The 11,526-nt window shown below is 41.5% G+C and overlaps 1 protein-coding gene and 1 non-coding gene across 2 annotated transcripts; both read left to right on the top strand.

Moving 5' to 3' along the window:
• Positions 1-260: 260 nt before the first annotated feature.
• On the top strand, positions 261-10,037 carry gtpbp4 (GTP binding protein 4). Its single transcript, XM_020466576.2, has 17 exons — positions 261-390; positions 700-870; positions 960-1,063; positions 1,162-1,298; positions 2,047-2,147; positions 3,338-3,430; positions 3,701-3,892; positions 6,992-7,057; positions 7,191-7,280; positions 7,380-7,490; positions 7,676-7,753; positions 7,913-7,964; positions 8,087-8,187; positions 8,414-8,611; positions 8,713-8,778; positions 8,876-9,025; positions 9,294-10,037. The coding sequence occupies exons 1-17, from the start codon at positions 343-345 to the stop codon at positions 9,444-9,446; spliced, it is 1,911 nt and encodes a 636-aa protein (XP_020322165.1). The 5' UTR covers positions 261-342; the 3' UTR covers positions 9,447-10,037.
• Positions 4,115-4,295, top strand: LOC116358712 (small nucleolar RNA SNORA81). The gene has a single exon (XR_004206476.1). It is a non-coding gene; the product is annotated as a small nucleolar RNA SNORA81 (small nucleolar RNA).
• Positions 10,038-11,526: the final 1,489 nt, after the last annotated feature.

The following is an 11,526-nucleotide window of genomic DNA, read 5'->3' as shown; positions in this document are numbered from 1 at the left end:
GTAAAAATTACTTGTGTCATGCACAAAGTAGATGTCCTAACCGACTTGCCAAAACTATAGTTTGTACATTATATAGTTTGCAACAAGACATTTGAGGAGTGGTTGAAAACAAGTTTTAATGACTCCAACCTAAGTGTATGTAAACTTTCGACTTCAACTGAATGTAATTTTTGCATCCCTGACTTCATATGAGCACTAGAGGGCAGTGTAAAAAAAAGCGCACATTTATTTTCTCACGTGGAGTTCCTCTTGATGTAACAGCTTCACTTCCTCATCTTTGTTGTTTCGATCCGGTTTGGGTCCTTTCCGCTTGCAGTCAGTGTCCGAACGTGCTCCGAAAAAATGGCACTTTATAATTTTAAGAAGATTATGGTGGTTCCCACCTCAAAGGTACGTTTTTACACGTTTTACAAGTTGTTGATGTGTTTCTCCGGAAAATACCGACTCTAAATTACGAAAACGTGCGGTTTATCTGGTTGGAATTAAATGTCTGCTTCTGGAGAGAGACACGTGTTGTGCTTGGGAAGGGAGAGAAGCCACGCATGACATTTATTTTTGGGGGGTCAACAGTATACATACAAATGCGTGTCTACCGATGTGAATAGTTTGTTATTGTAAAACACATAGTATTGACAAATACATTTGGTTTAAATTGTCCTCATTCAATGTGCTGATTGCCGTTCCCAATGTATTTCACAGGAATTCATTGACATCACTTTATCGAAAACCCAAAGGAAGACTCCGACAGTAGTACACAAGCATTATCAAATTCACCGCATCAGGCATTTCTACATGCGCAAGGTGAAATTCACCCAACAGAACTATCATGATCGGCTCTCCCAGATTTTGACAGACTTTCCCAAATTGGACGTAAGTAATGTTATTGCTTTGAAAGTCTTGTAAAATTCAGACACTACCAAGTTCCACTTTGTGCTAATGAATAATATGGTCTTCCACAGGATATCCATCCTTTCTATGCAGATTTGATGAATGTCTTGTATGACAAAGACCATTACAAGTTGGCTTTGGGACAGATCAACATAGCAAAGAATTTGATTGACAAGTATGAAGCTTACTCTTCCCACTTTTTTTTGTTGCTTACACTGATCATATATGTTGGTCAATTTGGAGTGGTCCCACTCAAATGTGTTCTTGTTGCAGTGTTTCCAAAGACTATGTTCGACTGATGAAGTATGGTGATTCCCTGTACCGCTGTAAACAATTGAAGCGCGCTGCTCTGGGTCGGATGTGCACCATCATGAAGCGACAGAAGCAAAGCTTGGAATACCTGGAACAAGGTGATCTTTTAGTTATTGACTTTGTTTGATGAAAGGCAAAGTATGCTGTTAGATTTGCGTCAATTCGAATCTGGTATCAGGATAAATATGACAATTAGGCAGACAATTAGTCATTGTATACTATGTATTTTTTATTAGCTAAGCGTTAAATGCAATTTTCGTATATACGGGCTCTCTGTCCCACCTCGCAGGGCAAACAGAGAACTGACGTGTTCTTGACAAAGATATTATAAATATACCCTGACAGAAAAAGTTCCTGCTTCCAAGCTGGCCTGTCAGAGTAGAGACTGGGCGTAGTTTAAACTCACCCAGCCTATCGTTGATTGTTGTCGTACGAGCTGGTACCAGCCCCCGGGCGCTCCAGTTGATAGATGTAACTTGCTGTGTCGAGTATCTATGCACTCATGCTCGATACCGTTATCTCGCACCTGGCTCCTGTTATCTAACAAAAGACAGTTTGTTCTCGCAACACTACGTTCTGAATGTGCCCCCCCCCAACTCATTGCACAGGTCCTGTCTTCATGTTATTCTGTATTTTTCCATCATGAGAAAGGCCCATGGCCCTGAAACTCTTAACAATGTTTCAAGTCAGCTATGTTGCAAAACATACATACATCCACACAAGCCAACAGCAGATAATATTCAATCACATATATGGTAACGGGCTATAGTGCATAACACAGAATCCTCATAATGCATGCCTGTAAATGGCTCCGGTGTACATATACTAAAGACATTGTTTTTACAGTGCGCCAGCATCTTTCCCGTTTACCAACGATTGATCCCAACACTCGAACTCTACTGCTTTGTGGATATCCTAATGTGGGCAAGTCTAGTTTCATCAACAAGGTATGCATTCCTGTTGTTATTCTTTGTCAGTTCAATGGTTGGTAGAACCTTTAGTGTCCAAATAAAATTGTATTGCTCACATGCGCAGAATACAACAGGTGTAGATTTTACAGTGAAATGCTTACTTACGAGCCCATTCCCAACAATGCAGATTTAACTCAAGACAATTATTTGCCAAATAGAAAAAGCCAATGGTAACACAAAAACAATACGGCTATATTCAAAGAGTACCAGTGCAGAGGTGCAAGGTAATTGAGGTAATACTGTATGTACATGTAGTTAGGGGTAAAAGTGACTAGGCAATCCGGATATATAATTATCAGAGTAGCAGCAGCATGTTTGTGTTGTAGTTTTAGTGTAGTATGTGTGGGTAGAGTCTAGTGAGTGCATAGAGCCAGTGCAAGAGAGTCTGTGCAAAACAATTAAGATGAATAACTAATAAAGGGGTCATTGTAAATAATCTGGGTAGCCAATCGATTAACTGTTCGGCAGTCTGATGGCAGGAGCCTTTTGGTCCCAGACTTGGCGCTCCGGTACCACTTGCCGTGCAGTAGCAGAGAGAGCAGTCTATGACCTGGGGGCTGGAGTCTTGACTATTTTTAGGGCCTAACTCTGACATTGCCTGGTATATAGGCCTGTATTTGTCCTATATCCCAGCCCCCGTCCCCGCATGAGGCCTTTTGGTAGGCTGTCATTGTAAATAATAATTTGTTCTTAACTGACTTGCCTAGTTAAAGGCTAAATAAAAAATGAGGTCCTGGGTGGCAGGGAGTTCAGCCCCGGTTATGTACTGGGCCTCATGCACTACCCTCTAGTGCCAAGCAGTTGCCATACCAAGCGGTGATGCAGCCAGTCAAGATGCTCTCAATGGTGCAGCTGTAGAACTCTGAGGATCTGATGGCCAATGCCAAATCCATTAGTTTGGTGTATTTTTAAATAAAGTTTAAGCACCCATTGTTAGAGGCTTCTTGTTTCTTGTCTGGATTGCTGCATGATGTATCAATCTTAGTCGGGTTGTTGTAAATAATGTTGTGACTGGCTTCCCTGGTAAAATAAAGGCAACTAGAAATAAATGGGTTGAGGTTCATTTGAACATCCTGGTACATATGCAGAACGTGGATAAAATGGTCATACAAAACATTTTAGTAGTGTGAGAAAAGAGTTCAGCTTTGTCAACATGTCTTCCCCAGGTCACCAGAGCTGATGTTGAAGTCCAGCCCTACGCCTTCACCACCAAGTCCTTGTTCGTCGGCCACATGGATTACAAATACCTTCGCTGGCAGGTAAGATGGCTTTAATGCACTTACACGCCAGCTGTCTCTAGCTGGAATAGATTGGAACAGTTAAATATTTGATATTCATACACTTTTCCACCAGATTGTACTAAATCATGCACCACGCTGAACATGTTATGGATAACCCCTACCACAATATCTGAGACTGTCAATAAAGTACTCGAGGTAGTGTTAGTTTCTCTCTCAATCACGAGTTGTCGAGTACGATTAACACCTGGACCATTTAATGTGTATTGCTAACTCCATATGTGGCCGCAGGTGGTTGACACCCCAGGGATCTTGGACCACCCTTTGGAGGAGAGGAACACCATTGAGATGCAGGCTATCACAGCCCTGGCCCATCTGCGTTCTGCTGTGCTCTACGTGATGGACGTCTCCGAGCAGTGTGGCCAAACCCTGGAGCAGCAGCTCGAGCTCTTCAACAACATCCGGCCCCTCTTTGCCAACAAGGTCAGAGGTCACATTATGGAGGCACCATTGATTACTTTTTAAGACTGCATCACAAATGACACACCCTTTTAAAGTGCATTACTGTCCTATGGACCCTGGTCAAAGGTAGTGGATTGTATAAGGAATAGGGTGCCTATTCAGACCATGTTTAATGGAAGCAGCATTGTCGATAGTTGTAAGATTGTGAGTTAGTCAACAGCTTGGTCAAAAGTCAAAACCTTTCCCTTCTTTTAAAGCACCCTGCTAAAATTGTGGGGGTGAAGCCTCCGGGCTTGGCTCTTGCGGCCATGTAAGCATGGGTACACCAAGGAAGGATAGAAAAGGCCCAGAGTCGCAAGTGAGGCTAGGACGGACCTCTTCTTAATGTCCAGTGTCCTTTGTCTCAAGGCTCTGTGCTACATTATTTCTCTGAAATGAGCAAGGCATGTCAAAAAAAACTAAATAAACTTAAGACCCCTATAGAATTCTGGAATGCTGCTTTAGATTACTGATTAGTAATTTAAGATAAAACTAATTTTCTCACACAGCTCAAAAACAAATGACAATTACAAGTTAACTTAGTTTTAAAGAACACAGCCTCTTATTTAATGACACCACATTCATGTCAATAGGAATAACACTAATTTTGTCTTCCATTGAGTAAAGACACTATCAGAAAACGATTAACACTCAACACAACAAAACATCTTAGAGTATTTCAATTGTAGTAAATCTGACTAAATTACTCACTCAAAATGTACCACGTTTAATATATTATACTTATAAATATTATTTACATATAAATCAAAATATGATCTGAAATGTGGCCAGAGGACAATTCACAAGTATTTTAAAACCGACACAGAGTAGGCTATTTGATTGACATCTATTCTTACTTCTGTAACATTGTAAAAATGCAGACAACTATTCATTTTCACACAACAAAATGTAGGTAACCCTTCAATAAGATTTAGTTCAAACCAGGCCTGACGCAAAATGTAGGTAACCTCTCAATAAGATTTAGTACAAACCAGGCCTGACGCAAAATGTAGGTAACCTCTCAATAAGATTTATTACAGACCAGGCCTGACACACAATATAGAAATAGTAGCCTACTTGGACAACAATTCAGTGAATGCAACAAGAATTATTCAATATCATTATTTTTTTTAACCTTTATTTATTTAACTAGGCAAGTCGGTTAAGAACAAATTCTTATTTACGTTGATGGCCAAACCCGGACGACGCTTGGCCAGTTGTGCGTCACCCTATGGGACTCCCAATCACGGCCTGATGTGATTTAGCCTGGATTTGAACCAGGGACTAGTGGCGCCTCTTGCACTGAGACGCAGTGCCTAAGACCGCCGCGCCACTCAGGAGCTGCCAGATGGAGAGAGAAGATACAAAACACAACAAACTGTTCATAGACGATAAAAGATTTGTAGGACATTCATATTTCACATGGTCACTTTAGTGTTTTCATTTAGCCTAGAACGTCATGGAACTTCTGGAAGCACGGCCCCATAGAGCACCCAAAGGAGGTTTCTACACATCCCCCACTCTTTACACTGCCTCCACTCTGGATGCACATCACACACCCTCTTGCGCCCTTCAAAGTTAACCTGCTTTCAAATGAGTTACAACTCGATCCACAAGTCCCTGGTTCCACACTCTTGGCTCCTCACTTTCTACAATATCACAAAGGGAATGCCTTCAGGGACCAGCACCTGCGGTTTCTGGGAAGGGACCTTTGCAGGGTCCCCCACACAATGTACGCATTTCGGATGGCAATGTTGAGCATCCCCCAAATCGCATACTTCCACAATTTTCTGCCTCTGTCCCCAACATTGTAATAGCTCCTCAGTTGGTCAAGATGATCAACCCCTAGAGGAACAGAGTAACGGAGGGAGAGGAGTAACAGATGAGATAATTGTGGTCAATTGTCCACCGGTCTAAAGTCCATTGCTCGTGTTTCTTTGCCCAGGCAAGTTTCTTCTTCTTATTGATGTCCTTAAGTAGTAGTTTCTTTGCAGCAGTTCGACCATGAAGGCCTGATTCATGCAGTCGATGAATATATCAAACATGACAAACCATAAGCTAATCCCAACAGATAAACACATTACTCTAGCCTTTGTTTCGGTGGCTAATTATATGGTTGTCTGTACTGCTAGCTAGGGAAAGTGACAGCTGAGGTTCTTGTCTGAAAGACTAACTATACTGAACAAAAATATAAATGCAAAATGCAACAATTTTACTGAGTCACAGTTCACAAAAGAAAATCAGTCAATTGAAATTGCCCTAATCTAGTGGATAATGGATTTCACATTACCGGGCAAGGGTAACAGTTCTCTGGCAACAGCTCTGGTGGACATTCCTGCCGTCAGCATGCAAATTTTACGCTCCCCCAACTGCACATTTAAGTGGCCTTTTATTATCCCCAGCACAAGGTGCACTTGTGTAATGATCATGCTGTTTAATTAGCTTCTTGATATGCCACACCTGTCATGTCGATGGATTATCTTGGCAAAGGAGACATTTTCACTAACAGGGATGTAAACAAATTTGTGAACATCATTTGAGATAAATCAGCTCATGAAACATGGGACCAACACTTTACATGTTGCGTTTATAATTTTGTTCAGTGTAGTTAGCCAGCTACCTATAGCAAGCATCTTGGGCCGTTTCCACATCGGTAGAAACAAGATAACGAGTTAGCTGACTATATACAGCTAAACCCTGCAACTTGAGCCCGAGAGCAATCATTTGAGCACCACTGTTGATGTGTCTGCCTGTACCAACCAAGTTATCATGACAGGACTTGCTCATCTGAGAGCTATTCCCCAAATTTCACAGCATCCAACATCGACAACACCAAACATACATCTGCTGTTTACTTATTTCACTCACCTCAACATCGCTTTTCAAAGTGCAAGGACTGGTCCGAATCTGTATCACCAACCAACATAGATACAGCCTCTTTCACAGTGAAAAGTCGTGTCCACTTCTGTGCTGTCATTTTGAGTAGTGTTTTTTTTTTTTTACTGTTAAAGTCAAATGACGGCGTTCCCTGTTTCTGGTTTCACGCAAATATGATAATGTTATTGTATTTTTTCCCTCTAGCCTTTGCTCATTGTGGCAAACAAGTGTGATGTCAAGAAGATCAGTGAACTCACTGAAGAAGACCAGGTTCGTAGTTTTTTTCATGTTCGTTAATATATTCTCTATCTTTACTTTGGCTGTATTTTTCGCCCCAGTTTACTTTGTCATCCTCTTCCAAGATGGGACTTGCTTATCAGGGTTTCCTACTTTGTTTCCTCAGAAAATCTTTGCTGACCTTACTGCAGAGGGCATCTCTGTCATTGAAACCAGCACTTTGACTGAGGAGGGAGTGATGACTGTGAAAACAGAAGTGAGGAGTCTAGTCCACTCTTCTGATTACTAAGAATTTGCTAGTGGCACATTTTTCTAAATGTTCTACAAATAACTAATATATTTTCTTCAATTTCAGGCATGTGACAAACTTCTGGCCCATCGTGTCGACGGCAAAATGAAGGGCAAGAAGGTGCATGATGTGCTCAACAGATTGCATTTAGCAGTGCCTGCAAAGAGGGACGAGAAGGTAGGTTAAACACTGTACTCTCTGTGGATGTGTCCGTCTTTCCACACTTCGTTGTTTGCCCAAGTTAAACATGTTTGCAAGTCATAAGCATGATTTTGGTCATGTTAAAACAAAAAATGTAATGGTTTATATACATTTAGAATGTGAACAGGTGAAATTGAGTTGTCCTGTTTTCTCAACACTAGGCGAGACCACCGTTCATTCCGGAGGGAGCCAGGATTGGCAGGAAAACAATGGAGGTGGATGTACCCAAACGCAAAACGGTAGAGCCATACTAATAATAGTAACAGTTGTGGAAGGATTATCTTGGAAGAGCCTTGGATGTAATCCACGTGGGTTATGTTGTGGTAAACATGCATTGTAAAGATCTAGCTGTCTTACTAAGTATTATTTCACAAATGACCAATTTCATTGATTTACAGGAGAGAGACCTGGAGGTGGAGATGGGGGATGATTATATCCTGGACCTACAGAGTATGTATATTGATGCTGTCATCAACTTTATCAAAAGCTTGTCTGAAAGGATATTGTGTACATGGTTATCAGCAAACTTATTTGGTCCATTTTCTCTAATACTTGATGTTTCCTCTTTTCAGAATATTGGGATCTGATGAATCAAGATGAGAAATATGATGTGATTCCTGAAATATGGGAGGGTCACAACATTGCAGATTATATCGACCCTGATATCATGAAGGTGAGTGGGGGGGGTGAAACCACTGATCTTGTTGACCATAGTTATTGTTGATAGGATGGACAGTTCTGCCACTAGCTGACAACGTGGACTGAAAAGGGATAATTGACAGGAATGGGAATGCCTCTAGTGATTTCATGGAATCATAGACTTAAATGGGGATGCCTTTTCTATTCATTCTAATTCTATGGCCGCCACCTCTCCTAACATCTCTCTCATGCCCATACAGAACCTGGAGGATCTGGAGAAGGAGGAGGAGCTGAAGGTGAAGGCAGGGGAGTACGAGACTGATGAGGAGAGCGAGGACGAGGAGATGCAGGAGATCCGTCAGCTGGCCAAACAGATCAGAGAGAAGAGGAAGCTGAAGATCGTTTGCTCCAAAGACAAGGATGTGCACGGCCCCAGACTACCCAGAACTGTCAAGAAGGTGACATGGACATCTTGTTTATATGCATAGAACTTTTAAAGTGAATCTTGTTTTAGTTTCGGTCTTACTAATCACTGGGCCAAAATGTTAAACATTTACAGGTTGAAAGAAAAACCCTGGAGAAGGAAATGGGAGACCTTGGTCTGGACATGACTGGCAAAGATGACGTAAGTTGCTTTTCATTTAGTTCTGTCAAGTACAATGTCTTAATACAAGCTACAGACCGGATACTATATTCACACATTGCTGTTGATGTCCTTTCAGAGCCACTATGCAGTGAATGCCCGTAGATCCCGGAGCGTTGGCGTTGCCAAGAAGCGTAAGCGTGAGGCATCTGTCATTCCCACCTCTCGAACCCGCAGTCAGAGTGCCTCTCGTCCTCCACGCGACCAATCTGGTGTTCGCGATCCTAAGGTATGTGGTGTAGGCTACGCTAGATCTTCCTGTCATCAGGTGAAATGGTTTGTGTTAAAAATATGCACAATGCATATTGGAGAAGTGTTAGTCCCTTGGCTTAAAGAAACATATGCTTTTGGAGGTGTTATGAAGATTAAGTTTGTCTGAAGTGGAACCCTATTATTGGCCCTGGTCAAAGTAGTGCTCTATATATGAATAAGAGTTCCATTTGGGACGCAACCTGTGTTTTGTTGAGGATTTACTGAAAGTATGTTTTTCTGTATAGATGGCGAAACAGGCCAAGAAGTTGATGAAGAACCAACAGAAGGACATGAACCGCCAGGGGAAGAAGGGAGAGGCAGACAGACATGTATTTGACCTCAAGCCAAAACATCTTTTCTCTGGCAAGAGGAAGTCCGGAACCAACGATCACAGATAAAGGCATTGATCGATGCGGTTTACTTTTTAGTCCAGCTTCTGTCTCAATTGTATACATTTTCCTCTGGAGTAAAACTGAACATAATTCAGGAACCGCAAACATTTATTATCATTCATTATATTGAGGTATTGAGTGACACGGACGTGTCGTTCCTGGTTTTGAAAAGCTGCCGCTGTGCAGTGGAGCACAAACATAACATCTGAGAAGGTATCAGCAAGCAATGAGATGTTGGTGGATTTTAGTGGTAGTTCAACTTGTCACTTACGTGAACACCCACAGTCATAGCTTCCAATTGCTGTGGCCACCAATTGTTATACGAAAAAGGCTCAAATAGCATTCGAGTAAAGTGTACTTGAATTGTAAACTTTCATTGGAACATCTTGCCTTTACTCCTGGAATTTAAAACAGTGTATTTCTTTGGTGTCACTAGAAACATAAATAACATGAAGCTGCATGCACCGTAACAGTTAACCTCTCACTAAATGTGAGTTTCTTCTACAGTGTACACTGAAGTGGGGGAACTGATTAAATGCTAAATTGACATTTGTCTCTGTGATGCTTTATTAAAATCAAACATACTGAATACTTTAATATTGATCTTGTCCTGCCTGTTTATTAAATAGTGTGATCGAAAGATATAATAAATGATGTACCCGTTCAGGAAATGTTAGGAAACTCGAAAATATTGTGTGGTGCACTCAATAGGCCTGCTCAAAGTGGGATGTTTAAATCATAGCTTTGTCAACAACGAGAATCAGACATCTGTATATAATGACCAGATGCTCATGTCTCCATCCTAACAATGAGGTTGTTTGTTTATCTGGCTGGTTTATCCCGGTGGGAGGAGTTTGGATCGGGTGAGCCAGGTGCCCTGCTCTGGCCAAGTCTGCTAAAAACAAAAGTGAGAAAGAAGCATGCGGAGTGATGAGTAGGATTCTGTTTTCACACGCAAAAGTGATTGCTTTTGATAAAAAACTAGTGCTGAGCGATTAGTGCTTTTTGAGATGGGTTTCGATGATAAATGATTCTACATGGCAGAGAAAGTTAATACATGTCCCATGATGGTAGACTGCCCATGACTGCTTATCACTTATTAACCATTAGTTATTCACATTACTTTAGGCCTGTTTTAATCAAATATTACAGTTGTGTATATTACATTTGTTTTATTTGATGACTTCCATTCCAAGTCATCTGATCTCTATAGAGCTGCTGTCTGACGAAATCACATTTTGTAGTTCTAAGTAAGGCATACTGTGACTGAATACCAATACCTTGCAAAGCAACTGCTCTATGTATCCCCTCTTGATCACACAAAAAGAAACAGACCGGACAAGTAGCTGCACAATGGATTATGGTTATTGTAGTTAATTATCATGTTTTCTGCGCTGACCTATGTAGAACATTGGCCAGTTCTAAACAAAAATATAGATGCAACATGTAAAGTGTTGGTCCCATGTTTCATGAGCTGAAACAGAAGATTACAGAAATGTTCCATGCACACATTTGTTTACATCCCTTCTTCGTGAGCATTTCTCCTTTGCCAAGATAGTCCATCCACCTGACAGGTGTGACATATCAAGAAGCTGATTAAACAGCATGATCATTACACAGGTCCACCTTGTGCTGGGGACAAAAGGCCACGAAAATGTACAGTTTTGTCACAACCCAATGCTACAGATGTCTCAAGTTTTGAGGGAGCGTTCAATTGGTATGCTGACTGCAGGAATGTCCACCAGATCTGTTGCCAGAGAATTGAATGTTCACTTCTCCACCATAAGCCATAAATGTTGTTTTAGAGAATTTGGCAGTACTTCCAAACGACCTCACAAACGCAGACCACGTGTATGGTGTCGTGTGGGCGAGCGGTTTGCTGATGTCAAAGTTGTGAACAGAGTGCCCCATGGTGGCAGTGCGGTTATGGTATGGGCAGGCATAAGCTACGGAAAAGAAACACAATTGCATTTTATCGGTGGCAATTTGAATGCAAAGAGATACAGTGACGAGGTCCTGAGGCGCATTGTCATGTCATTAATTTGCTGTCGTAGCCTTCTGTTTCAGCATGATAATGCACAGCCCC

The sequence above is a fragment of the Oncorhynchus kisutch genome, linkage group LG30 (assembly GCF_002021735.2).
Source record: "Oncorhynchus kisutch isolate 150728-3 linkage group LG30, Okis_V2, whole genome shotgun sequence".
NCBI classification, from domain to species: domain Eukaryota; kingdom Metazoa; phylum Chordata; class Actinopteri; order Salmoniformes; family Salmonidae; genus Oncorhynchus; species Oncorhynchus kisutch.
The sequence above is the reverse complement of the archived record's forward strand: the minus strand, read 5'-3'. Positions and strand labels throughout refer to the sequence as shown.

Excerpts from the sequence above, each read along its gene's own strand:
- gtpbp4 (XM_020466576.2), top strand. The coding sequence starts at position 343 with ATGGCACTTTATAATTTTAAGAAGATTATGGTGGTTCCCACCTCAAAG. Across the intron at positions 3,893-6,991 it reads GGCCCCTCTTTGCCAACAAG|CCTTTGCTCATTGTGGCAAA; the intron begins GTCAGAGGTCAC and ends TTTTCCCTCTAG. Across the intron at positions 7,965-8,086 it reads TTATATCCTGGACCTACAGA|AATATTGGGATCTGATGAAT; the intron begins GTATGTATATTG and ends TCCTCTTTTCAG.